Source organism: Aulostomus chinensis, chromosome 3 (genome assembly GCF_037954235.1).
Source record: "Aulostomus chinensis isolate RoL2024-O1b breed Wild chromosome 3, RoL_Achi_v1.0, whole genome shotgun sequence".
Classification (NCBI taxonomy): Eukaryota; Metazoa; Chordata; class Actinopteri; order Syngnathiformes; family Aulostomidae; genus Aulostomus; species Aulostomus chinensis.
Window position 1 is genome coordinate 32267181 of NC_141322.1, and position 26470 is coordinate 32293650.

The 26470-nt window shown below is 48.4% G+C and overlaps 2 protein-coding genes across 3 annotated transcripts in view; one reads left to right on the plus strand and one right to left on the minus strand.

The window, feature by feature from the left end:
- rnf123 (ring finger protein 123) overlaps positions 1-11494 on the minus strand; it is a 91732-nt gene extending 80238 nt beyond the window's left edge. Inside the window, exons 1-15 of the mRNA XM_086200457.1 lie at positions 11266-11494; positions 8558-8672; positions 8264-8348; positions 6118-6197; positions 5863-5960; positions 4749-4803; positions 4374-4459; positions 4064-4150; positions 3916-3983; positions 3280-3405; positions 2749-2863; positions 2492-2596; positions 2140-2265; positions 889-981; positions 527-602 (exon numbers count right to left, since the gene is read on the minus strand). Of these exons, the coding sequence (XP_086056583.1) occupies positions 527-602; positions 889-981; positions 2140-2265; positions 2492-2596; positions 2749-2863; positions 3280-3405; positions 3916-3983; positions 4064-4150; positions 4374-4459; positions 4749-4803; positions 5863-5960; positions 6118-6197; positions 8264-8348; positions 8558-8639 (1282 nt within the window). The 5' untranslated portion in view covers positions 8640-8672; positions 11266-11494. The remainder of the gene's footprint in view (positions 1-526; positions 603-888; positions 982-2139; positions 2266-2491; positions 2597-2748; positions 2864-3279; positions 3406-3915; positions 3984-4063; positions 4151-4373; positions 4460-4748; positions 4804-5862; positions 5961-6117; positions 6198-8263; positions 8349-8557; positions 8673-11265) is intronic.
- A 943-nt stretch (positions 11495-12437) lies between these two features.
- aldh4a1 (aldehyde dehydrogenase 4 family, member A1) lies at positions 12438-26344 on the plus strand. 2 transcript variants are annotated; one of them, XM_086200455.1, is made up of 15 exons: positions 12438-12647; positions 20005-20098; positions 20181-20273; positions 20342-20389; positions 20550-20705; positions 20878-21027; positions 21115-21189; positions 22119-22306; positions 22381-22454; positions 22534-22730; positions 23730-23777; positions 23868-24020; positions 24258-24379; positions 25222-25340; positions 25439-26344. In XM_086200455.1, exons 1-15 carry the CDS (start codon positions 12460-12462, stop codon positions 25549-25551), a joined length of 1818 nt encoding a protein of 605 aa, XP_086056581.1. In that variant the 5' UTR covers positions 12438-12459; the 3' UTR covers positions 25552-26344. The 2 variants fall into 2 exon arrangements, with proteins under 2 accessions (XP_086056581.1, XP_086056582.1); XM_086200456.1 differs by lacking the exon at positions 12438-12647 and adding an exon at positions 16139-16314.
- The last annotated feature ends 126 nt before the right edge of the window (positions 26345-26470 follow it).

Here is a 26470-nt window from a genome sequence, read left to right on the forward strand (position 1 = left end):
TTCATTCTCCATTATTAAGCACATTAACACACCTTTAGTCAACAACGACTATAAATGTTGGTGTTCATAGGAATGGGAGACTGTTGGTGGCGCAAACTTGGCTTGAGGGTCCACAAGTTTTTAGGGGACGAAGAAGAAGTCCGCGGTGCATTGTGGGCCATAGGTTGCTCCGTAGGATGCACCTGAACCGACCTACAATGTGGGCGTGTTTAGGCTGGAATTTAGGTTGAGAAGTAGGTCGCTACTCGTGCCAGTTCTGGTTTCGGACAGCCGACGACCTGCTCTGAGACCTACCATCAGACCTACTTGGCCATTCAGACGCAGCCATAGTCTACTCACTAATGTTTTTCCCCTCGGTCTACATTCTTTCTTGTGATGTACATCACTTTGGACAAAAGCGTCTGCTAGTCTGTAGGTGGTTGTAGACACAACAACATTTAGGACTTGTGTATGAACTTCACTCAGACAACAATCACAACCTTGCATCATATTTCTGCCTGCAAGCAGGCGGAGGAGACACCAGGATATAAAACATTGCTGAGCAGGTATTTCCTGGACTTCTCGTGACGCAGGATGGCGGTGGTCAGACGCAGGTAGTGGATCTGAAACACACGGGAGCAGAACATCGTCAGCGCTGTCATTCAATAACATGTTTCAAGTTTACCGCAAAATACCTAAATCCAACTTTAGTTTTACATTTGCCAGTAAAAGTGAAATATTTGTACTTTTTTTTATCAAAACCATCAGCAGTGTGTTTGAACAGTCAACAGAGCTGAAGGGCAAATGGAGGGGAAGTCTGCCAAATATATTTCCATATTCTCAGAGGTCTGGAGAGTACACCCCGCTGCCCACGTGGTTCACGTGGAATGGGATCAACTTCAGTCCTACCTGGAACCCAAGGTCAGGGATGATGGGCGAGAAGCGGTAAGCCCTCAGCAGGGACATCATCAGCTGCTTCAGACACTCGTTCACCTCGTAATCCTACAGAGACACCAGGTTACTGACCACACGCTGCCAACGACAGCCAAACAAGCACAGTTCCCTCCCCTGCTTTTACATTAGGTTCTAAAACTGTAACCTCACTTGAGACCACTTCGCTCACTGTTGCTCTGACATCTCATATAAGCTTTTCCTCTGCACACACCTGCGTACATGCAACTTTTACAGACCCGGATACAGAACCCACTTTAAAAAGCCGGTTGATCCTGCTCCCATTGTGAGGAGAAGAGAAGTTTCCTCTCAGGTCCTTTTCTGGTGAATCACATTAGGCATCGTGAACGAAGTCATTGCACAGGAAACACGTGACTTGTGAGAACAGCAGCAGAGCGAGGCATCGTGTGTTCATAGACAATCTTTGGTAGCTGTAGTAGAGCGCGAGGACAGTGATGGAGTTTCTCTGGTATTTTACAGCTTCAGTCTGTTTTTCAAACTCAACACTGAACCCTGTTAGAGCTTCGCTGCTTTTGGACAGACGCTTGAATTTGTGTTTGAGATGCCAAGTTCCTCCATGTACATTGTTCCTCATGGGGCTCCGCCACTCATGTAGGTGGGTCTGAGATGAGGCGTGCAAGAATCAAGCCACCAGTACCTGCATTCACATCTATGCGGATTGGAGCTGATAAAAACTGGCGTCTACAGGAGTGCCGTGTGATCCGGCTGTTAGTGTAAATGAACTATGTTCCAACTGATGCCAGCAGGTTTTTATGGCCAGCGGGAGGAGCTGTCTTTGCTCAACATGTACAAAATATCTAACTGCAGTTATGTTGACTGATATTGATTTTTTTTTTTAACATGATCCAGCAAATGTTGCAATTTTGGATACTTAATTAGGCCATAATTTGATTTCAAGCCTTTTTTGATTAATTACCACTGTAAGATGTGCACTCAGGAACCAAAACTTGGAATGGTTTATTTATCATGAAACTGTGGCCATGTTCTATGATCAGTAATCTTCATAGATTCCAGTGTCCAAATGTGGTCTAAACAGATTATTCAGAGGAGGTGGATTAGGGAGCTCCTCTGGCGTGTGACAAAGCTGACACTGTGGACAGTGCCCACATGGATTCCTTGGATTAGCACCATCAGGTCTAACACTGTCCAACAGGTAGCATCAGATTACTTCAACACGTGTGTGTTTACCTCCATGAGCAGCCAGAAGAGGTCCAGCAGCTGCTGGATGAGAGGATGTTCATCTACAGACCCGCCTCCTTCCAGAATCCCCAGCAGGAAGTTCATTAGCACGTCCTCCACCAGGTAAACTTTGCACTGCACCAGAAAACACAACAGTAGTCTCAGCTGAGGACACAGAAAGTGAAGCTCTACATCAGACACCGGTCAGCAGGAAATACTGCATCATGGTCATGTCTGCCAGTCCCAGTGACCTTTGACCACCAACATCTATTCCAGTCATCTTTGAGTCTCAGTGGACCTTCGTCTCTGGGCTCCTCCGGCCTGCTCCTCCCATGGAGGCATAATAAAAGTGTTGTCTCACCATCAGAGGGGCGAAGTGGTTGAAGATGTGAGCCAGAGCAATCAGGACAGTTGGTTCACCATGAAGCCTCCAAACAGCACAGTCTTTCTCCAGGAGCCTCTCCTCCTGCAGTAGAACACGTTAGAGGCTTACAATTGGCCCCTTCCAGACCACACCAGCAAGACCAGACCATCACCTGCTGCTAACAAACAAGCTACACTGCTGATTAGGTTTCAACACACTCATCCATGATCTGCACACACAGCAGGAGTTCCTACCTGCGTGTCGATGGCGGTGGAGAGGACGTTCTTGACGTAGCCCAGCAGTTTGTGAGCTTTCATCAAGTCTGCAGTGGGGGGATTCTGGAGGGGCAGGTAGCCTTCCACCGGATACGTGGATCACGCTCAGGTTAAGGCAAGACACTGCACATGAAGACGACTACCAAGTGGCAGTTTCATGGTAAAAAAGAGGGAGGAAGAGATGCCCTGAGACATCTGCTGAGGCAGCCCACCCCTCTAACATGCAACAGCACAACTGAAACCATTCAGCAAATCTGGAAATATTCCCAAAACTATCAAAATAAACCGGCTTATTACTGATGTCAGCAGGATTACATCCAAATTATGAGTCCAAATTTCCCCTGATTTTGCAGAGGGGCGGAGCCTGGGCCAAGGAGAGACCCAAACACTATGGAGCAACTCCTTTTAACATTGCATTTGGCAGAGGTTCAGGGGTCCAGTCACTTGTTTTGAAGGAAGGTCCCACCTGGTAGTTCCTCAGAGTACAAAGAAGACAAAGGTGAAGGATATCTGAGAGGTCGGCTGCCAAAGTTGAAAGCCACTGACTCTTTAAAAGACAGGCTGATGGCAGGGAAGTAGGCGATGCCTGGACCCATCTTAATGTTGGTGAAGGCTGTGCCCAGGGACTGACCATTCCTGAGGACATGAGACACAGCGTCAATCATCGCCCCTTACAAGCTGCGGGGTTGGTGGCTAGTGGCAGCTAGAGATGTTGATGGAGACAGAACCTTCCACCTCGGATCCTAAAGACATCTGTGTAAAAGGGACAACTGGAACAGCCATCTTTCTTTCAGTCCAAATAAAAGATACCCCCCCCCCCCGCGCGCTGCAGAACGCTGGAATATTACACTCACAGACTAAAGTGGCATCACATGGGGGGGGGGGTACTGTATGAATGAGCTGCGGCGGCCTCCCCTCTGTGGCAGTACTGCAGTAATTTAATGCAAAACTAGCTGATGTGAAAATGTCTGTCCAGTTCATATGAGGTTAAGCCAGTTACCGTTAACTTAGCTTCGCATTAAGACTGCGACCAGCTAGCCTGGTTCTGTCTTAACTGATCAACAAGCTGGCGAGATCCTTCAATCTGCTGAAAGGCTGAAGTGCACAGACAAACGAAACCAAGGCGGGCAGACGGCTGGTACTTACAGGCAGAACGTGATGGTGCCCTCCTCCAGGTCTATCAGACAGCTGACGATGTCTCCAGCTGCCCACGACTGACATGACATCACCTCCCATCAGTTACACATCACATCATCTCCACCTGCTTTCTACAAATCTCACTGCTTCCCTTTACCTTCCCATAGTTGGTGGTTGTCACATTCCACTTGCGTACTCGGTTTCCGTCATAGGCGTATGAGTCGGGAGTGTCGCCAACACCCTCCTGAGAAGAAAACACACCCACAGACTCGTGATCTCATGAGGGGCTTGTTGATGGAGGCTAAAGAAGGTTACTGGTTTGAGGCCCTGCCCCTCACAGACAGTGCCAACTGTCCCATATTCAGAACTAAACCCTGAAACCAGACTCTCAGGTCTAGTTAGAGCTCGGGTCAGGCCGTCACCACAAGGATAGCTGTGCGAACCTGTGTGTTTGTGTGTGTGTGTACCTCTTGGTTGAAGCGACAGTTAAGAGTACACCATCCGATCTGCATCAGACCCTGTGAGGAGATCAGCACTTCATAGGCCCATTTCCCTGCAGACAGAAGCGGACCTCCTTCAGCTGAAAATAGTCAGGCTGAGCTTGTCTCAGTTATGCAGCTAATCAGAATCGGTGGGACAGCTGAAGGCTACAAGTTCAGATGGCGCCAGGCGGAGGAACATGCTGCTGTTGTCCATCTAGTCTCTCTCAGGACCATCAAATGAGACCAAACACTCCACAGTCCAGCTCAAGGATCAGAGCCCTGTCTCTGAGACATCCTTGTCCTGCATGGACATATTTCTGTCCTCTGATGGGACACAGCCGTCGCCTGTACAGAACTTACCTTTGTAAACACAGGTGGTGGCTCGGATGGAGCTGAAGTTACTGTGGCCGATGACCTGCAATCAGCAATGAGAAAGTCATTTTGAATTGGAACAACCCTGTGACCCAGTGTTTCCTGCTACGATGGTGGTGGCCCCAATCACCCCCCCCCCCTTTTTCTGTAATGTTTTTGAAAAAATGATTGAAGTCACTAAATACCTGCGGTCAAACTTGACTGGCACCGACTTTCTACTGACTTACATCATTTCCTTTACTACAACCAGGATCAGTCTAGAACAGTCTGCCTTGTTGGGTCAAAGCTCTCATTCTGTGGTGACTCGTGCTGCTCATCAGGGGGCGGGGCAACAGCAGGTGAACTCCTGCTCTGTTCTCCGATTGGCCCAGCAGCAGATGAGCTACTCTGGCTGCTACTAGCAGCAGAGCTAGTGTCAGCATCCTCACCACTGCTCCTACATTAAGCTTGGGTGAGTTAAAACAAAAAAAAAAAACCTCAGATATTCTCATCTATGTTTCAGGTGGTTGGGGTTGACGTGACGTGTGTGTGCGTGTGTGTGTCAGAGCAATGGGAAGGGATGGAGTCTTCTGCTGTGATGTGGCGCTACATTTAAAATGAACCCGTGAAAGTCTTCAGTAGAGCATCTCGTTCCAAAGGTCACGACTGGGAGCATCTCAACAAAAGACGAGGAGGGAGCTAAAGTGTGTGGGCCTTCCTCTGCGTCTGTGACGGTAGGTTCAACCTCATCACCTTGATGACAGTCCTAGTCTAAGACAGCACAGCCTCTGACCTGGTGCTCTGCACAACAGCTTTAAAAGGTTCTTCTATGGTCCTGTGGATACCAGGAACGCCACTGTTGGTCCCGAATGTGTCGTTTATCTTGAACGACATGTTTCCATCATGACTGTTAGCATTACTGTGTAGCAGCTACAATCCTGTGCTGTTGGCCATGGCTATAGGCTAACTGTTCAAGGGTGTGCCATCAAGCACTGACATCTATACAGGGACTTTCTTTGTGACATAAAGATCACTGGATATATTCACAACAAAAAGTTGTGACACCATCAGCTTGGAGAGGTCAATCAAAAGAAGAAGCAAACATCTACACTTGTGTTCTCACCCCCAGCAGATCATCATCTACAAAGAGAAGCCCCTCAAATCCACTGGTGTGATCCAGGACCACTGGCTGAGGACCCAGGCGACCTTCAACTGGCTGATCTGCAGACATGGAGCGACACTGTAGAACAATTCTAGAGACTAAAGGTTGCTGGCACGAAAACATCATGAAAACATGACAACTGTGTCACCTCAGCTTGAAAACTCAGGTTTTTACTGCTCAAACTAAAAGTGTGAAGTGGAGGAGAAACACTGGTACCTCGACTGTCCTCCACAGCTTCTCCCTCAGACAACAATCTCTCCAGGTGAGAGGCCAGATCCTGGAAACCCAGAGGCTTCCTGAACCACAGGAACAGGAAGAGAATCAGAGAAGAAAACACAGTATTCCAGGTACTGCCACTCACATACAGCTACATCAGATCGGCTACGATTAGACCTGCCACAGCTCATCAATAGTAGGTCAACAAAAAATTATTCGTCAACTATTCTGATTGTTGTTCCAGACACGACAGGACAGAAATATGGTGGTCCATGGATTTGGGCGGCCGGTTATCAACATTGTCGGCAAGATTGTCCTGTAATTTGCCTTTTAAATAGTGTTTGTTACATTTTGTTTTAGTTTATTTACTTAATTTATTATTCATCCATCCATCATCCCTCCCTCCATCATCCCTCCATCCCTCCATCTTCCCCCTCTCCTCCTGTTCAGGGTGGTGGGGGTGGAGCCTATCCCAGCAGCCTTCCCCCTGGACAGGTCACCAGTCCATGGCAGGGCCAACACATAGAGACAGACAACCATTGGCTCTCCCAGCCACGCCTACGGTCAATTTAGAGTCTGGATTAACCTGGTCCCTCTTGATGTCTTTGGACTGTGGAGGAAGCTGGAGTACCAGAGAGAACCCAGCAGGAACAGGGAGAACATGGAGACTCACCCAGAAAGACCCCGTGCTGCAGCCGGGGCTCCACCCACAACCTTCTTGATGGGGGGCCACAGTGAGGACCTCTGCTCCACCCACAACCTTCTTGATGGGGGCCACAGTGAGGACCACTGCTCCACCGGGCCGCCCTTCTTCAAACATATATTGTGTATATTTGCACATATATTGGTAACATTTGTGAGGATTTTACAGGTGTTTGAGCTAGATTCATCACCCCAGGTGAGTGAACGGTGGCATGTAATCGTGCAGGAAGCTCCAGTGCAGCCGTGATGACTCAGGTCCTGGTGACCAGCAACACATTTTCAATCTGTTGAGGCAGATGTGAGATCTGGCTTTTCTCTTTGGACTGGATGTTCAACTGTGTTTGTGTGTTTCTATGTTTAGAGCTGCTGGTAACGTGAATCTGCCTGGCTGAAGGACGGAGGTCAGTCAGCAGCTCGAGGACAGTGTAACACTAGTCCAGGTCAACACACACACACACACACACACACACACACACGCACGCACACACACACACACACACACACACACACACAGGTCTGCCTGTTGCTGACACTGCTCATCTTTCATATGTATGATGTCAGCAGGGTTAGGGTTCAGGTAACCTTAACCCAGACACGCACGACAACCTGGACTCTGCCCTGATTTTAATATGCAAATGAGCAGAAACAGGCCTACAACAGGCCTTGCAGACCTTTGGGACCACCCCTCCCAATCAGGAAACCAAGGCAAACGGAAAGATGATCCAAAAACAGAAACTTTACAGGACACGTGGTTAAGACAGAACCTGCCACCAGCAGCGTCTCCTCCGGTATTAATAGTGGAGGACGTGACACCAGGAGTGGGTCGTGTGGACCCCCAGTCAGTCCACTAAGAATGCTCTGGTAGAAATGTGAATCAGGGGATGCCTGACTGGTCCTGCAACTCTGTTGTGGAGTAAATAAAATCACGCATGTTGGCAAAAAGCAACTTCAGGTCAGAAACCACATCAAGACTCTTGTGAAGTCACAGAGCCTCTGTGTCTCGACTGATGGCATTGTCAGTCTGACATCACCACAATTTACACACCTCCGAACCAGAACAACCAGCTGATTAGGATCACATATTCCTTCGTAATTTGATTGGAAGCTTCTTTGTCAGAAATGGTCTCTTCCTGCCTGAGTCTTCTCTCTAAACTGATCTGCATCACCTCAGAATCTGGGGTTTTCTTCCAAATTACGCACTCTGACTTCATCGTAATTATAAAGGTGATTTGCCATGTACGCGAATATGAACGTCTATTAAACACCTATATTATGTACCTATGTTCTGTGCTGAGGCCTCGTGCTGGTGGGACTCTGAGCACTAGGAGCAGTACGGCGTGTCACAGACGGTTATATTCAATGCTTCTGCTTCTACTCGAGGTGACGTGCTGCGCAGCTTGTGGACGGAGCTGCAGCACATCAAAGAATACTTGCTGAGTCATACCTGAGGGACGCTAGCGCAGGTCCTGGCTTGGTGGACGGAAACACATGGTGCAGGTAGTCACTCAGCAGCTTCTCGTTCACTATTCCTGAGAAACAAAGGGACAAAGATCAATGCCAACAAGCACAGAGTTCTAGTACTAGTAGTAGTAAGAGTGGTGGTAGTACATGTGGTAGTAGTAGTAGATATTTAGATACATACTGGAGCTTTAAATGTCATTCAGTACTGTTTCGATGAATTTTTGAAATATCCTTAGACAGCAGATGTACTTGTTTTACCAAATCCCAACAAACAGACCTGTAGCTCTGGGTTTGTCCGTGTCTGACGCCAGCCGGTAGTTGCGGCGAGTCAAGGCGGTGCCGCCGCCTTTAGAGCTCATGCTTCTTAGCTGGAGTCAGCTGACCCAGACGACCTGCGTACACAAACACATGGAGCCCTAAAACAATCATGGTCACATGGCACCGCACTGACGAACGTCACTAAAATCAGCAGCTCTGACACTGGAAACTCAGAGTTTCCCATCTGAGGACAAATGAGCTCACAGTCAGGGGTCAGGCCTGAAGTGGTTGGTCCTCCTCTCTGACTCGGTTCCCTGCTCCAAGCATCAGCTTACAGGCTCAGTTACATTTTGCTTGTTCAACAAACCGCTAGTCCCACCTCTATTTTTAATAACATTTGTTTATCAAGGTCATTGAAGGTCATCAGGGAAACACAGGAAGCCTGAAGCTGAGTGGTGGTGACCTTGAAGTCAAGTGACCCTGGTGTAGCTCCTTCATAGGCTACCGTTAGCTTAGCACTTCTAACCGTAGCATCCAGCATCATCAGAGGGTTCATTAGTGAAGATGATCTTGATGAACTGAACCTGGAAGATCATCAACTTTTGTTCACCAGAGCTGATTTACTGGTTCAATCACCACAATCACATGGAGCAATCCTATTGGCTACTGGGGGAGGAGCCAGGAGATGACCACTTCCTGTTGGTGGAGGAACTAGGAGATGACCATTTCCTGTTGGACTACAAACACACCTCATCCCTGGTCTGTGTTTTTGGTTGTTTTATTTATTCTGTTGTGTATGTTATTTGATGAGTGCATGGAATGTCCTTAATACAAATTAATTTTTTAAAAAAACAACTTCATCCCTGACACTGTCACTTCCTGTTGGACTACAAACACACCTCATTCCTGACACCGTCACTTCCTGTTGAACTACAAACACACCTCATCCCTGACACAATCACTTCCTGTTGAACTACAAACACACCTCATCCCTGACACGTCACTTCCTGTCGGACTACAAACACGCCTCATCCCTGACACCATCACTTCCTGTTGGACTACAAACACACCTCATCCCTGACACCATCACTTCCTGTTGGACTACAAACACACCTCATCCCTGACACCTTCACTTCCTGTTGGACTACAAACACACCTCATCCCTGACACCATCACTTCCTGTTGGACTACAAACACACCTCATCCCTGACACCGTCACTTCCTGTTGGACTACAAACACACCTCATCCCTGACACGACCACTTCCTGTTGGACTACAAACACGCCTCATCCCTGACACGTCACTTCCTGTTGGACTACAAACACGCCTCATCCCTGACACCATCACTTCCTGTTGGACTACAAACACGCCTCATCCCTGACACCATCACTTCCTGTTGGACTACAAACACACCTCATCCCTGACACCATCACTTCCTGTTGGACTACAAACACACCTGATCCCTGACACCGTCACTTCCTGTTGGACTACAAACACACCTCATCCCTGACATGACCACTTCCTGTTGGACTATAAACACGCCTCATCCCTGACACGTCACTTCCTGTTGGACTACAAACACGCCTCATCCCTGACACGTCACTTCCTGTTGGACTACAAACACGCCTCATCCCTGACACGTCACTTCCTGTTGGACTACAAACACGCCTCCTCCCTGACACCGTCACTTCCTGTTGGACTACAAACACGCCTCATCCCTGACACGACCACTTCCTGTTGGACTATAAACACGCCTCATCCCTGACACCGTCACTTCCTGTTGGACTACAAACACACCTCATCCCTGACATGTCACTTCCTGTTGGACTACAAACACACCTCATCCCTGACACCGTCACTTCCTGTTGGACTGCAAACACACCTCATCCCTGACACATTCCCTTCCTGTTGGACTACAAACACGCCTCATCCCTGACACGACCACTTCCTGTTGGACTACAAACACACCTCATCCCTGACACCGTCACTTCCTGTTGGACTACAAACACAGTTCATCCCTGACACGTCACTTCCTGTTGGACTACAAACACGCCTCATCCCTGACACGTTCCCTTCCTGTTGGACTACAAACACACCTCATCCCTGACACGTTCCCTTCCTGTTGGACTACAAACACACCTCATCCCTGACACCGTCACTTCCTGTTGGACTACAAACACACCTCATCCCTGACACGTTCCCTTCCTGTTGGACTACAAACACACCCCATCCCTGACACGTTCCTTTCCTGTTGGACTACAAACGCACCTCATCCCAGTCAGACTACAGATATACAAGTACTTTTATTTCCAACTTGTAACGGCAAGATGAAATGCTCTTGTATGAGATGTGACGTCACTACGATTGTAGGACTTCTACGTGTAGGAATAATTTCGTCATTCATGTGGGGCACAAATTTTGAATGAAATTACAATAACTAGAGCTGAGGAGCCGACAGCTGCATGCTAGCAAACACTATATCACGCCTAGCTACCGTTAGCTCACCTGTTCTCTATAAACGGGAAACGTGGCGTGATAAAACCCTCCAGTTGAACTCGCTACCGGGTCAAGGTCGGGCACCTCAGCAGCCTCGTTGCAATCAGCAAATCTCTTCGGCAGCGTCTCCCAGCTCGCTCTCCTAGCTAGCAGGGTAACGGCTAACGGCTACTGTTTTGGCCAGCTAGCTAGCTGCTACACGGACAGCACGCGCTGATACGAACAGCCCACCTGTCCCGTGTGTTTGGGCGAGTCTCTCCTCCAGCTGCGATGCCTCAGTGCTGCTGTTCCTCAGACGGAGGTGCACATTAATACGTCTTATACAGGCTGATTTCTACCATAACAGTCTTCTTGTCAACGCCTCTCACGCTACGGGTTTCCAGTTGGTACAAAACACCTGATGCGTCCATCGCGAAGGCGAAACCGACCAGGCTCCTGAAAACCTGTCTGAGCGATTATCGCGATTCCAAACTCGAAACGTTTACTTAACATTTATGGATACCGACCCGTGACTTCTTTTAAATGTGTATCTGAGTTCTTGGTATGTCTGTGTTGACAGTTCTTATACAGATACTTGCATTTCACCTTTGAATAATTTGAATAATGTGTGAAATTTTTGGAATGGTATGTTGGAATATAGTCTGAATGAAGTTCAGAATGAGAACACAAACTTGGGAAAAGTATACAGATTTGAAAAAGACTCAAAGAGTTTAATTAGAAGGAATGAGACTGAAAAGTTGAACTAATCTGAAAATGTATGAAAGATTTGGAACATCCGAGGGTCTGAAGGAGTTTTTTTCAAGGATCTTTATTGTCGTACCACTCACATTTCCATGTTGGTGGTACGAAAATTTAACTCTGGTCCCGGATTAGCAAGAGATAGCATAATAGAGAGTAGAGAACAGAAAAAGGTATTGACAGAAGGATCTATATATATAAATATAGAATTAAAATATATAAGTTTTTTGTTCTGTATATGAGTTTCTATCCGATGAAGTGATTGAGTGGACTTGGGAATGTTGGTGAGCAGCTGTTGCGCTGCCATGGCAACACCTCAGCATGCAGTTAGGGAGGCACAGTTGCCCAGCTCTGACTCCCACACTCCCAGGGGGGTGAGTCTCTCCTGAACTGGGGGTGTCTCATCCAAACCACAACAGTCATCATCAGAATTTGGTCCGTATGAAGGCGGGCAGGTTGTTTTATTGTAGGACGCAAAACAATGAAGCTTTAGCAAATTAAAGAAAAAAAATCTTGTCTGAAAATCTTTTCAGTCTGGACTTGGGAGTCACTGGGCTGAAGCCCTGAGGGCTGGACGGACGCTCCCATCTGACAGCGTGAGTGAAGGTTGTGGCTCTGAGGAAGATTTCAGACGATTTTACGAGGTGTCATTCTGTACCATCTCAGACGAACAAGGACAACCTGGCGATGTCACTTGTCCTGGGTCCAGAATGGTGGTCAAACATTCACTGTGAGAAGTTCAAAGATGGCCGCCATCACGGTCATCAGACCAAAGATAACCTGGGACAGATGCTTGTGGGTGTCAGAAATCTAGGAAAACCATCTGACTGCTGCTTCCACCTGCGTCTACTAACCAGCCAGCAGGACAGTAGCAGGTAAAGGTCAACGCCATACCAGAACCAGATGATTCCGGGTCAGTTCCAGTCCCTGGTGGGAAGCTGCAGGATTTGAACTCTGTGTGGGCGTGACCGTCTTCAGGGTCACTGGGTCAAGTGGGATTCGGTTTGAATGGGCCTACGTCTGGGAGGCTGCACCGACTGGTGTTGGTTTGAATCTTATTCATAGAATTCTTTATTTTCTAGGCAGGTTCCTTTTTGTATTGTGTCTGGTTTGGAGTTTTGTTGACAAGTTCATGTCGCCCTCTTGTGGTCATTTGGTCTCCTAGCACAGTGGTTCTCAAACTTTTTTCAGCGATGTACCCATTTGGAATATTTTTAGTCAAGTACAAAGCATTTTTGGTAGAAACTAAAGAGGTCCAGTGCTGTGCCATCAGTGTCTGATTTATTGAAGTTAACCAACTAACAGCAATCATCTGCTAGCCTTGGCTAATTTCTCCCCACAAAAATAAAAACACAGTGCCTTGGGTGCCTACTTTCGGTACTTCATCGGTTCTGGTTTCACCATGTTTTCACTTGTTTCTCTGTATTTTCGGTAGCATCGCTGCTGCGCTTTAGCCACATCTCCATTGTTACAGCGCGTCGTCATGGACACGGCAGGTTATTGACGAGTGATGCTGGATCAATGGGTCAAACTAACTTGGTTTGGGGAGAGGCCATTTTTTTAAGGGTATTAAAATTGAATACTGAACATAGAATTCAGTGTATGAACATACACTTGTATTTTATCAAACTTTTTATAATATAATTGTTTCTCAAGACTTCATTATTATTAGGATTACTGCATTTAAAAAAAAATAATATATTTTTGTAAAGCTTTGCGTACCCCTGGAGTACCTCCACGTACCCCCAGGGGTACACGTACCCACATTTGAGAACCAGTGTCCTAGCAGACAACAAAATATTTGTTTAGAACATCCTCCCAATCACCTGAATCTGGGTGAGTCTCCATGTTCTCCCTGTTCCTGCTGGGTTCTCTCTGGTACTCCAGCTTCCTCCACAGTCCAAAGACATCAAGAGGGACCAGGTTAATCCAGACTCTAAATTGACCGTAGGCGTGGCTGGGAGAGCCAATGGTTGTCTGTCTCTATGTGTTGGCCCTGCCATGGACTGGTGACCTGTCCAGGGGGAAGGCTGCTGGGATAGGCTCCACCCCCACCACCCTCAACAGGAGAAGAGGGGGAACATGGAGGGATGGATGATGGATGGATGGATGATTGATGGATGATGGATGGATGGATGGATGATGGATGGATGGATGATTGATGGATGATGGATGGATGATTGTTGATTGATGGATGTATGGATGATTGATGGATTATTAATGGTTGATGGATGGATGATTGATGGATGATAGATGGATGATTGTTGATTGATGGATGGATGGATGATTGATGGATTATTAATGGTTGATTGATGGATGAATGATTGATGGTTGATGGATGGATGATTGTTGATTGATGGATGGATGGATGATTGATGGATGGATGGATGATTGATGGATGGATGGATGATTGATGGTTGATGGATGGATGATTGATGGTTGATGGATGAATGATTGATGGTTGATGGATGGATGATTGTTGATTGATGGATGGATGATTGTTGATTGATGGATGGATGGATGATTGATGGTTGATGGATGGATGATTGTTGATTGAAGGATGATTGATGGATGGATGGATGATTGATGGTTGATGGATGGATGATTGTTGATTTATGGATGATTGATGGATGATTGATGGTTGATGGATGGATGATTGTTGATTGATGGATGGATGATTGATGGATGGATGGATGATGGATGGATGATTGATGGATGATTGATGGATGGATGGATGACTGATGGATGATTGATGGATGGATGGATGATTGATGGTTGATGGATGATTGATGGATGGATGAATGATTGATGGATGGATGATGGATGGATGATTGATTGATGGATGGATGATTGATGGATGGATGATTGATGGATGACTGATGGTTGGATGATTGATGGATGATTGATTGATGGATGATTGATGGATGATTGATGGATGATTGATGGGTGGACTATGGATGGATGATTGATGCTTGATTGATGGATGATTGATTGATTGATTGATGGATGATTGATGGGTGGATGAATGATGGATGATTGATGGATGGATGACTGATGGATGACTGATGGTTGGATGATTGATGGATGATTGATTGATGGATGATTGATGGATGGATGATTGATGGGTGGACTATTGATGGATGATTGATTGATGGATGATTGATGGATGGATGATTGATGCTTGATTGATGGATGATTGATTGATGGATGATTGATGGGTGGATGATTGGTGGGTGGATGATTGATGGATGATTGATGGATGATTGATGGATGGATGATTGATGGATGGATGATTGATGGATGATTGATGGATGGATGATTGATGGATGGATGATTGATGGATGATTGATGGATGGATGATTGATGGATGGATGATTGATGGATGATTGATGGATACACACCTGGCCTGGACATTTGTGAAGCTCAGGTAGCCAGACTCTCAAAATTCTACCCATCATGCAATGTGCTCAGCAAGTCGGTAATCGAAACTGCATGTAATTTTTTGCAACTCCTCCTGATCTTTGAGTGGTCAGCTGCAGCCCCACCTCTGGAATGTTCCATTTCCCAAATAAGGGGAGTTCCTCCTCCGGACGCCTGTAGGAGTCGTGGGAGACGCCGGTTGACTGATGTTCCGCTTCCCAGCCTCAAGGTCCTGAAAGATAGATAGCCGTTTTTATCCGTCTCCAGACACAGCTGACATGCACTGCTTATTCAACAGGCAACAGGACGTAGAAAAGCATTTAATTTAAAGGAAACGTTGGTGCGTTGAACATCCTGTTACGTGTAAACCTGCAGAAAGCAGAACTAAAATCAATCAAAGAGTGAGATTCGAGACCTGCTCTTGTTGCATGTGGTGAGATATATTGTGTTGTGATTTGGGGGCAATACAAATAAAACTGACTTGACATACAAAACAAATATCATATAATGTGTTTATAAAAAGCTGAGCCAAGTTTATTTAGTCCCTGCAGTAATGTGTTGACTGATATGTAGGGTGACAAGGACAAAATCTGACAATAGTTTCGACCAAACATCTGGACAGGGTTATTGTGAATATGTTGTAAGTCTTTTTCAATAAACAATAATCAGAAATGAATAATAGAAATTATGAGGACAGTTACAAACACCTGGCAATAAAGTCCTCACGTTACTGGGATGACGCCTTTAAAACCAGTAAAAGGCAACAGATATCAGAATATAAGAACGAACCAGTTTTAAATTGTTCAAGTATTTAGACACGATGAGGATAAACAGCCTCCCCGCGCGTGCGGGCTGTCAATCACCCGGCCTGCCGGTGTCACGCTCAGGTTTCAGTTCAGCGCTGCAACATGAACGTGTATGCATCTTTCGTGACCTTTACCATAATTACGCGACCACAAGCGCAGACACCGTCACACCGCGGCTCCCTCACCAACCTGCAGCGGCTCCGGCAGGTGTGCGGCGGCATTTCGACGGTGTGTTCCAGGGGCTCGCCCGCGTTCCCCCGAGCAGTCGGTGAACCATGCTGCGTGTGAGGTCGGCGGTGCTCCGGTCCTGGAGGGGGTGCGTACCTTCACATGAGCGGTCACAGACTCCTTCACCCCGCCGAAGCCTTCAGCTGGCAGCCGCTCAGCTAATGCTCATGCTAATGCTAATGCTCATGCTCATGCTAGAGCCGCAGCCCAGTTCTAGCGCTCCTATTTGGACCGACGGCTTTAACGGTAACGCGCTGTTACTTAAATCACGACAGGAAGCGTCGAGTGGTCAGGAGTAGTCGACTCTGCTCTGAAGTGTCTGACAGCGGCACGAATCGACGAGTCGGTCAGTAACGTGCTAGTTAGTCGGCTCTTCCACCCACATTCGACCCAGACACGCGGGCCCCCTGGTTCCGGTGTGGCTGACTTGACTCTCTGCTCCTGGGACCCCCCCCCCCCCCCACCATATTGATAATATTGATTGATGATTTTGATAATGTCCATATTGATGGTCGATAGTTTATCTGTCTGAATCCCATGAAGAAGTTCTTGCTTCAACAAAGTTGTTGGAAAAGTCCAGTATTGATAAGTGATTGATCGCATCTACGGCAGCAGATCAGAGCCTGAGGCTGGAGCTGCTGCACCACCTCCGCCTGGCTGGACCCAGCGGCGCCTGGCTGGACCCAGCGGCGCCTGGCTGGACCCAGCGGCGCCTGGCTGGACCCAGCGGCGCCTGGCTGGACCCAGCTGCACCTGCAGGGCTGCTCCTGGAGGGGTGCCGGGCCCAGGAACATGGATGTTAGATGTTACTTTGTGTTTCACTAGAGGCTCCAAAGACAAAACTATTGCAGGAAAACATTCAGCCTGAGAAGCTGCAGCTGATCTTAGGACCCCCCCCCCCCATTCCCTTGATCCCGCCCATCTGGCAGTCAGCTGACTAAGGGTGGCGCCATGCTGGCCAGTGACCTTCAGCTCAGACAGAGCAGTTAATGATCTACGAGAAGAACCTGAATGGGTCCCTCAACCTGCTGGAGTCCAGCTGGACTCTGTTCAGGACTCCAGACTGCAAGTAGTCACATTTCACCACCATTTGTTGAAACGCTGAGAGGAATTCAGCATTTGGTGGTAAAATGTGACACTGCGATTTCACAACCTGCAGATGCACCAACATGTAAGGGACTTGTTGGGTCGACGCTCACTGCCGAGCGAACGCTAACTTGGTCAACACTGGCCAAACAAGTGGTGAGGTGGTTCCTCCAGCGGTGCGAGGAGCCCCTGGCTGAGACCCGGAGCCCTCTTCCAGCTGGTTCTGACTCCTTGAGGTCGGGAGTTTACGTGTCTTTAGTACTGCAGAACCCCCATGAACTAGACCAGGTGTAGGGAACCATGTGCCATGGGGGGCCGTGTGTGTGCAGGTTCTCCTTCCAACCCAACCCTTTAACAGGTGATTCCACTGATTAACTCTCTACTGTGGCTGAAGGTGTGTTAATCAGTGGAATCACCTGTTAAAGGGTTGGGTTGGAAGGAAAACCTGCACACACACGGCCCCCCATGGCACAGGGTTGCCCACCCCTGAACGAGAGCATCTATATGGACCAGAACATTTGGGAGGAACCAAGTTTGCTGAGGCAGAAGCATTAATGGATTTGAAATTTTCAGTCAGTTCTGTGGTGCTGATGTTGGACCAGGAGCAGCAGGTCGCCTCCCACCACTTTGTCAGCGACCCAGTTAAAATGGGGCGAATGTGAAAAGTTGAGGTGCAGCTCCAAGTCAGCTGTTTGTTTACAAGTTCAACGTCCTCGTCACGGCCAGTTTACTGCAGGTCACAGACACCTGCTGAGGTCTGTCAGAGGAACGTCCGGTCTACATCAGATCCACCAGTAACACCAGACCGGTGGATGGTGGAGGTTCAGTTCTACATCAGATCCACCAGTAAACACCAGACTGGTGGATGGTGTAGGTTCAGGTCTACATCAGATCCACCAGTAAACACCAGACTGGTGGATGGTGGAGGTTCAGTTCTACATCAGATCCACCAGTAAACACCAGACTGGTGGATGTTGGAGGTTCAGTTCTACATCAGATCCACCAGTAAACACCAGACTGGTGGATGTTGGAGGTTCAGTTCTACATCAGATCCACCAGTAACACCAGACTGGTGGATGTTGGAGGTTCAGGTCTACATCAGATCCACCAGTAACACCAGACCGGTGGATGGTGGAGGTTCAGTTCTACATCAGATCCACCAGTAAACACCAGACTGGTGGATGGTGTAGGTTCAGGTCTACATCAGATCCACCAGTAAACACCAGACTGGTGGATGTTGGAGGTTCAGTTCTACATCAGATCCACCAGTAAACACCAGACTGGTGGATGTTGGAGGTTCAGGTCTACATCAGATCCACCAGTAACACCAGACCGGTGGATGGTGGAGGTTCAGTTCTACATCAGATCCACCAGTAACACCAGACTGGTGGATGTTGGAGGTTCAGGTCTACATCAGATCCACCAGTAACACCAGACCGGTGGATGGTGGAGGTTCAGGTCTACATCAGATCCACCAGTAACACCAGACTGGTGGATGGTGGAGGTTCAGGTCTACATCAGATCCACCAGTAAACACCAGACTGGTGGATGTTGGAGGTTCAGGTCTACATCAGATCCACCAGTAACACCAGACCGGTGGATGGTGGAGGTTCAGTTCTACATCAGATCCACCAGTAACACCAGACCGGTGGATGGTGGAGGTTCAGGTCTACATCAGATCCACCAGTAACACCAGACCGGTGGATGGTGGAGGTTCAGGTCTACATCAGATCCACCAGTAAACACCAGACCGGTGGATGGTGGAGGTTCAGTTCTACATCAGATCCACCAGTAAACACCAGACTGGTGGATGGTGGAGGTTCAGGTCTACATCAGATCCACCAGTAAACACCAGACTGGTGGATGTTGGAGGTTCAGGTCTACATCAGATCCACCAGTAAACACCAGACTGGTGGATGTTGGAGGTTCAGGTCTACATCAGATCCACCAGTAACACCAGACCGGTGGATGGTGGAGGTTCAGTTCTACATCAGATCCACCAGTAACACCAGACTGGTGGATGTTGGAGGTTCAGTTCTACATCAGATCCACCAGTAAACACCAGACTGGTGGATGGTGGAGGTTCAGGTCTACATCAGATCCACCAGTAACACCAGACCGGTGGATGGTGGAGGTTCAGGTCTACATCAGATCCACCAGTAACACCAGACTGGTGGATGGTGGAGGTTCAGGTCTACATCAGATCCACCAGTAACACCAGACCGGTGGATGGTGGAGGTTCAGTTCTACATCAGATCCACCAGTAAACACCAGACTGGTGGATGTTGGAGGTTCAGGTCTACATCAGATCCACCAGTAACACCAGACCGGTGGATGGTGGAGGTTCAGGTCTACATCAGATCCACCAGTAACACCAGACCGGTGGATGGTGGAGGTTCAGGTCTACATCAGATCCACCAGTAAACACCAGACTGGTGGATGTTGGAGTGGTGGAGTCTTAAAAACCTGGGTAGCTAACAAGAGTCTAGAGGAGCCTACAGAGGTCATGGAGGTCATTAAAGGTCATCAAGGAAACACAAGAAGCCTGAAGCTGAGTGGTGGTGACCTTGAAGTCATGTGACTCTGGTGTAGCTCCTTCAGACGTCATCCCTGACACAGTCACTTCCTGCTGGACCACAAATCCCCTCCTGCCTGCGCTGAGCGTTGTAACACACCTGTCCTGTGTTGGCAGGTTTAAAACTCTCCCCCGTGCAGCAGTGGAGGTGAAGAACGAGCCAATCCTGAGCTTCACGGATGGAAGTGCAGAGAGAAGAGAGCTGCTGGAGGTTTGCTGCTCTTCACAGTCTCGACCTTCGTCATCTCTCAGCTCTGGAGGAAACTGAGTGCAGGAATGTGTGTTTGCCTCAGGCGCTGGCGAGCGTAAAGGGAGTGACAGAGGAGATCCCCTGTGTGGTTGGAGATGAGCACGTGTGGACTGGAGACATCAGATACCAGCTGTCTGTGAGTGAGACCCTTGAGGACCAGCAGGTTCCCCTCATTGAGCCCACTGACTCTCTTTGTCTTCTCAGCCCTTCAATCACTCCCACAGAGTGGCGAAGTTCTGCTACGCTGACAAGGTGAGTTCAAGAGGACGGTTCTGTGTTTCGGAGGATTGTGTCAACACCATATTCTGACTCACTTTACCAAGTGAGACATGTTGGTTCTGGTCCAGTTGGGTTTCAGCAGCGTTGTCTGGATGTGTTGAACAGCAGTTTCCCCTGAATGTGACCCATGCAGGAGCTGATCAACAAAGCCATCGTGGCGTCTGTGGCGGCACGGAGAGAGTGGGATCTGAAACCCGTTCAGGACCGAGCCCAGATCCTCTTCAAGGCGGCCGACGTCATTAGTGGAGCCAAGAGGGCAGAAATTCTCGCCAAGACCATGATTGGGCAGGTAGAGATGAGACACACCTGGTCCACACAGCAGTTGTCCTCCTCAGCTAACAACGATATGCTAGCTCACGCGCTAAAGTGCCCAGTATACTAATAAAATCAATGAGCGTGCTAAGCTAGTAACGGCGTTCGTGTGCATCAGAAGCAACATCACGAGTCTTGTCTGTGTTTAGGGTAAAACGGTGGTGCAGGCGGAGATCGATGCCGCCGCAGAGCTCATCGACTTCTTTAGATTCAACGCCAAACACGCCGTGGAGCTTCAGCATCAGCAGCCGCTCGACGCCCCCGGGAGCACTAACACCATGTTGTATCGAGGACTGGAGGTGGGGAACACGCCAGGACGTTGCTGCTGCTGCTTTTGAAGTGTTTCAGTATTGTTAAAGGTTTTAGGTTGAAATCTTTCCTCTCAGGGCTTCGTAGCAGCTGTGGCGCCCTTCAACTTCACTGCTATTGGTGGAAACTTGGCTGGCACCCCCGCCCTCATGGTGAGTGTCTGGTGCACGTCATTTGTGATGGTGTTTGTTCTTTGTGCAAAGATCATCTGGGGTATGAACGATGGTGAAAGAATGAAGTCGAGAATCCATTTGACTGACTACTTAATGACTGTTTCCTGGACGAATCACTGATTGAGTAACCTGAGACGGGCGGGAGGAGGACCCGCACGCCGTCAGACGTTTGTTCCAGCGTTGGGACTTTTTCATACTGAGTCTGTATTCATGCTGGGATGACAAGCACTCGTATCGCTTTTATTGTTTGATGTAACGTTACTGAGGTATTATGAAATCATCACTACTGGCAGAAGCACATGTAGTGAAAAGTATGTACTTTTACTCCTGGTTTTGTTGTACTCCTGCTGCTCAAGTCCATTGGAAGCCTCATCTCTGTGTTTTCAGTCCTTTAACCTGCTCAGGTGTCAGCTGCTGGCCCTCCGGCGTCTGACTCAGCAACAACACACTACCTTAATGCTGATTGTGACACAACATTAAACAAATTTCTGACTGACAGTAGAATATTTTCAGTTTTCACAAATATGTGAGGAGGTGGATGCGAGTCGTTCGTGTCGTGTTGTTCTCTCACCTCTCCGGAGTACATGCACATTTAAATATTTGTAAAATAAATGCTATACTCTCTAGTCTCCTCAGCTCAGGCAGTTGTTCCCGATAGAGAGATGGGCGCGTATGTCTTGTCAGGTCTGATCCTGGATCAGTTACCTACCAAACCCCTTCCAGTGCAGTGTTCCCGCCTTCAAAATAAAAGCGGAGATGCTTGATAATTGTGGTTTTGTCAGCTGCTTTGACAACAGGAGGTCAAGTGATTGTGTTGCTAGCTTATGAGCAGCTGTCGTGGGTCATTGACACCATCCTGCTGAAATGGCGTGGAGAGCATTCAAAGGTGTTTGTCTGGTGCATTGAAGGGTAACGTGGTTCTGTGGAAGCCCAGTGACACTGCCATGTCTGCGAGCTACGCTGTCTACAGAGTCCTGAGGGACTGCGGTCTGCCGCCAAACATCATCCAGTTTTTACCTGCTGATGGACCTGTGTTTGGAGACAGCATCACCTCCTCTGAGCACCTGGCTGGCATCAACTTCACAGGCAGCGTCCCGTAAGCACTTGAACCATGTGACCCTCCAGGACGCTGAGAGACTCTGGGTAACATTTCGTGTTGTGACCTTGCAGAACATTCAAGCATCTCTGGAAACAAGTCGCCCAAAACCTGGACACCTACAAGAACTTCCCTCGTCTGGCAGGAGGTGAGAAGGAGGGCTACTTGGGGGGGGGGGTGCTCGACCCGATGTCCTCTCTCACTAATATGCCGCTTGATGTTTTCAGAGTGTGGCGGGAAGAACTTCCACTTCGTCCACAAGTCTGCAGACGTCACAAGTGTGGTGACTGGAACGGTTCGCTCCGCATTCGAGTACGGAGGCCAGAAGTGCTCAGCCTGCTCCAGGATGTATGTCCCTGACGGCCTGTGGCTGCAGGTCAAAGAGCAACTCGTGGCCACCCTCAAAGACGTCCGAGTGGGAGACGTGAGTCGTTGACATGTCTGTGATGTCACCTGTGACACGCAACAGTAAACTAACTAACTAACTAGTAGAGGCAGCAACTCCAGCAGGAGATGAGCATTAAAGTACAAGTACTGATACTAGTACTACTAATGGTAGTACTACTAGTGGTAGGAGGTGTCAGCCTGAGGCTCTGCAGGTCTGCAGCCTCCTCCTCCAGCAGCATCAGTCAGGGGTCTGGGAGGGGAGAAGCACCAGGACTCAGAGGAAGAAGTCCAGTTAGTGACCTGCAGCTGTGAGACAGGAAGGAGGACAGGAGGAGGGAGAAGACCAGTGCATCATGGGAGATCTCCACCAGTCTAAGCCTATAGCAGCAGAGCTAGGGGGCAGGGCTAACCTGGTTCCCCCCTAACTGTCAGCTTAACCAACAAGGAAAGTTTTTAGTCTGTTAAATGTAGAGTGGGAGTCTGAGTCCTGGACCAGTTCCACAGAGGAGGAGTTTGTGACAGGCCTCCAGTTCAGTCAGCTGGTTTGTTCCATGTGGATCATTGATGAGTTCAGCTGAGTGTCGTCTGCATAGCAGTGAACATTAATGGAGTGTTTCCTGATCATGTGACCTAGAGGAAGCAGGTCCAGGGTGAAGAGGACTGGTCCAAGCACAGAGCCTTGTGGAGCCTCTTTTACAGAGTCTGTAGATCTTTCAAGTCTTCATTTGTGACTTGAACCTGATGTGTCCAAGAGAGACATACACGTTGTTCTATCAGCTGATCAGAGTGAAAAGTCATGGCGTGCTCCTTGGATGTCCACTCAGGACACTCTGCTCACTCTTGTCCTCCATTTTCAAAAACCTAGTGGCTCCTGGCAGCTCAGCGTTCCTGTTGCTGAGAGTCTGGTGCTGATCTCAGCACAAGTAATCGATTCCACAAGTTGGACGCTCACGTTTCACCCTGGACTACGCCTGCGCAGTTCAGTGCTTCAGGAATCAGCCTGTTAACCCTTCTTCTTCCTCCTCCTCTTCTTCAGCCTGTCGAAGACTTCAGCACCTTTTTCTCAGCGGTGATTGATGACAAGGTAGTTTTCACCTCGTCACTCAGGTGGTTGATGATGGTGGTGTCCATCAGACTGACGCTGACAGCATTTCCACTGTCTTTTCTCCTGCAGTCATACAGTCGGATAAAGAAGTGGCTTGACCATGCCAAGTCTTCGCCCAATCTAGAAATCATCGCCGGGGGCAGCTGTGATGACAGAAAGGGCTACTTTGTTGAGCCGACCATCATTGAGACCAAAGACCCTCAAGACGCCATCATGAATGAGGTGAGCTTCTCGATTACAGGGTCCTTCAGAACTGATTTAATCCCTAAAACACGGATGTCTGTTAATCCTTTAATGACGCTTCTGTTTGACCCTAACCTCCTCCGCTCACTGCTGCCCATCAAACATGCTAATCTGCTAGCTACTGTGCCCCCCCGCCTCATGATGTCATCACAAGTACAGTGGGCATCTGCTGTTAAAATCTGTCAGTCACTTGTGACTGTCGTCTGTGTTGTGCAGGAAATCTTTGGGCCGGTTCTCTCTGTCTACGTTTATCCAGAGAACGACTACAAGGAGGTTCTTCAGCTGATTGATAGCACCTCGCCGTACGCACTGACTGGAGCTGTGTTCGCTCAGGACCAGTAAGACCCGCTGCTGTTTCACTGGGACCACCAGGATTTAAATGGCTCCCATCTGAGCCCCTTGTCTCCTTTTCTGCATCAAAGAATCACATTTTTCTGTATTTTTAGGGTTTACGTTATGCTGTCATTCTTCCCTAAAGAGTGTGGGTCTGTATGGAGGTGCAGGGCTGATGGCCACAGTCAGGAAACCTAAGATGGAGCCAGACGTGGCCAGATGCTTGCTGGGCTAGTGAGAGTCAAAGGTCACTTACTCCACCTCTTGCCTCGTGTGGAGTAGGCGGGGGCGAACATTTCTGTAACTTTTCAGTTGCCGTTTAAACCAGCAGATAAATTAGCTGTGAAGTCTGATTGACGATGTGAACGTGCACCCAATCATGCCTGACGGTCCAACATGTTCCCGGTGGAGCAGGTTTAGAGCCGCTTCTGGAAATGAACGTCCCGGAAATGACTTCAGAGAGGCAGTAAAAAAACTGTCAGTGGTGGAGGGAGGGATGGGGGGTGAACCAATGGAGTCTAGAATGTGGGGTAGTCTTGGATATCAGGACCCCAGAATGAAATTGTCTGACACTCATGACCCCTGCTCCCTGGAGGTGGTTGAAGCCACTAATTTGAACACGTTTCCAAAGGACTTGTGGAATATTTGTGCTATTTTAGAATCCGTGGCCTTGAAACGATTTGAACCTTTCATTAATTTCCTGGAAATCCTCTTGCCACTTGCTCAGCTGCACCCCCCAGTGGACGGACAGATGTCCCCTGTCATTGGAAAGGTGTTCACATCTGTGCAGAGGAATACATTTTGTCACTCATGACTCATCAGCTGCCATCTTGCCGTTTGTCCTCAGACGGGTCCTGGAGGAGGCTGCTGTCGTGTTGAGAAACGCTGCAGGAAACTACTACGTCAATGATAAATCCACCGGCTCCATCGTCGCTCAGCAGCCCTTCGGTGGCGCCAGAGCTTCAGGTAGGAGTTGTCACTGAGGGAGTGGCCAGCCCCGCCTCCCCACCCTTGTCACTTACTTGCTGCTAGATTTGATCACCCAACCTTTTTGTTTCTCCCAGGTACGAATGACAAGCCTGGCGGTCCGCACTACGTCCTAAGATGGACATCGCCGCAGGTGGTGAAGGAGACACACGTCCCCCTCCGAGAGTGGAAGTACCCCTACATGGGCTGAAAGGGTCATGACCTCCCAGCTCACTGTCCAATCAGCAGCCAGCACCAGACTCTTGTCCAGTGGAATGAGGAGAATAGTCTCCAGGTCTGAACCCTGATCGTCCCCGTCCCTGGGAAACCAGACCCCCTGAACCCGGCCATGAATTTGCAGCAGGAAAGGCATGGAGCAGCGTCTTCCGTCCGTGTGAGCCATGGAATTAAACTGCCCGACTTCAGCGGCGCTCATGTTTGTGTCTGATCCAGTTCAGTTCCAATCTGTCGATGTAGCGAAACACAACCCCCAGCTGTGCGTGACTGTCTGGTTCCGCGTCTGTGACGGCTTCTTTCATCGCCAACCAAATGACACATTTAGATGGCGCCATCATCGCTGCCAGCTTTTCTTTTTGATCAGATGATAGTGTTGAATCGAACAAACGGCTGTTCCACCGGTCGTCGTGTGGCTGCTGCACGAATCTGATGAATGTTTTTAGGTCAAGATTAGACATCGTTCACGTTGTTACATCTCGAATCAAACATTGTCTTTATTAGTCCAGATATCTATGATATATTTTTAATACTTTAGTTTCACAATCAAAAAAGTGAAATTTGCTGCAAAAGTTTTTCGGCTGTTTCCTGTTTTGTCCTGATTGGTTGGATGCATTTGTCCTTGAATGGAAGATTGTTGGTGTTGAAGATGATTTCTGCTGGTTTGGCTTTTACTTTGGAGGGTTTGTGTAGAGTCGTCATCAGAATGTGCCTCTGTAAATTCATTCTTAATTTTTGAAAAGTATTAAATTATTACTACTGAAGTATGAGTTTGTTTAATAGTGCACCATTGTCTTGGTTGGACTGACGCTCATATCAATACTAAATGGAATCCATCCATCATCCCTCCATCCCTCCATCTTCCCCCTCTCCTCCTGTTGAGGGTGGTGGGGGTG

Bases quoted from the DNA above. Each gene is read 5' to 3' on its own strand.
- aldh4a1 (XM_086200455.1), top strand. From the start codon at position 12,460: ATGTCACTTGTCCTGGGTCCAGAATGGTGGTCAAACATTCACTGTGAG. The intron at 22,307-22,380 runs GTAAGCACTTGA...GTGACCTTGCAG, and splicing joins AACTTCACAGGCAGCGTCCC to AACATTCAAGCATCTCTGGA. The intron at 23,778-23,867 runs GTAGTTTTCACC...TTTCTCCTGCAG, and splicing joins CAGCGGTGATTGATGACAAG to TCATACAGTCGGATAAAGAA.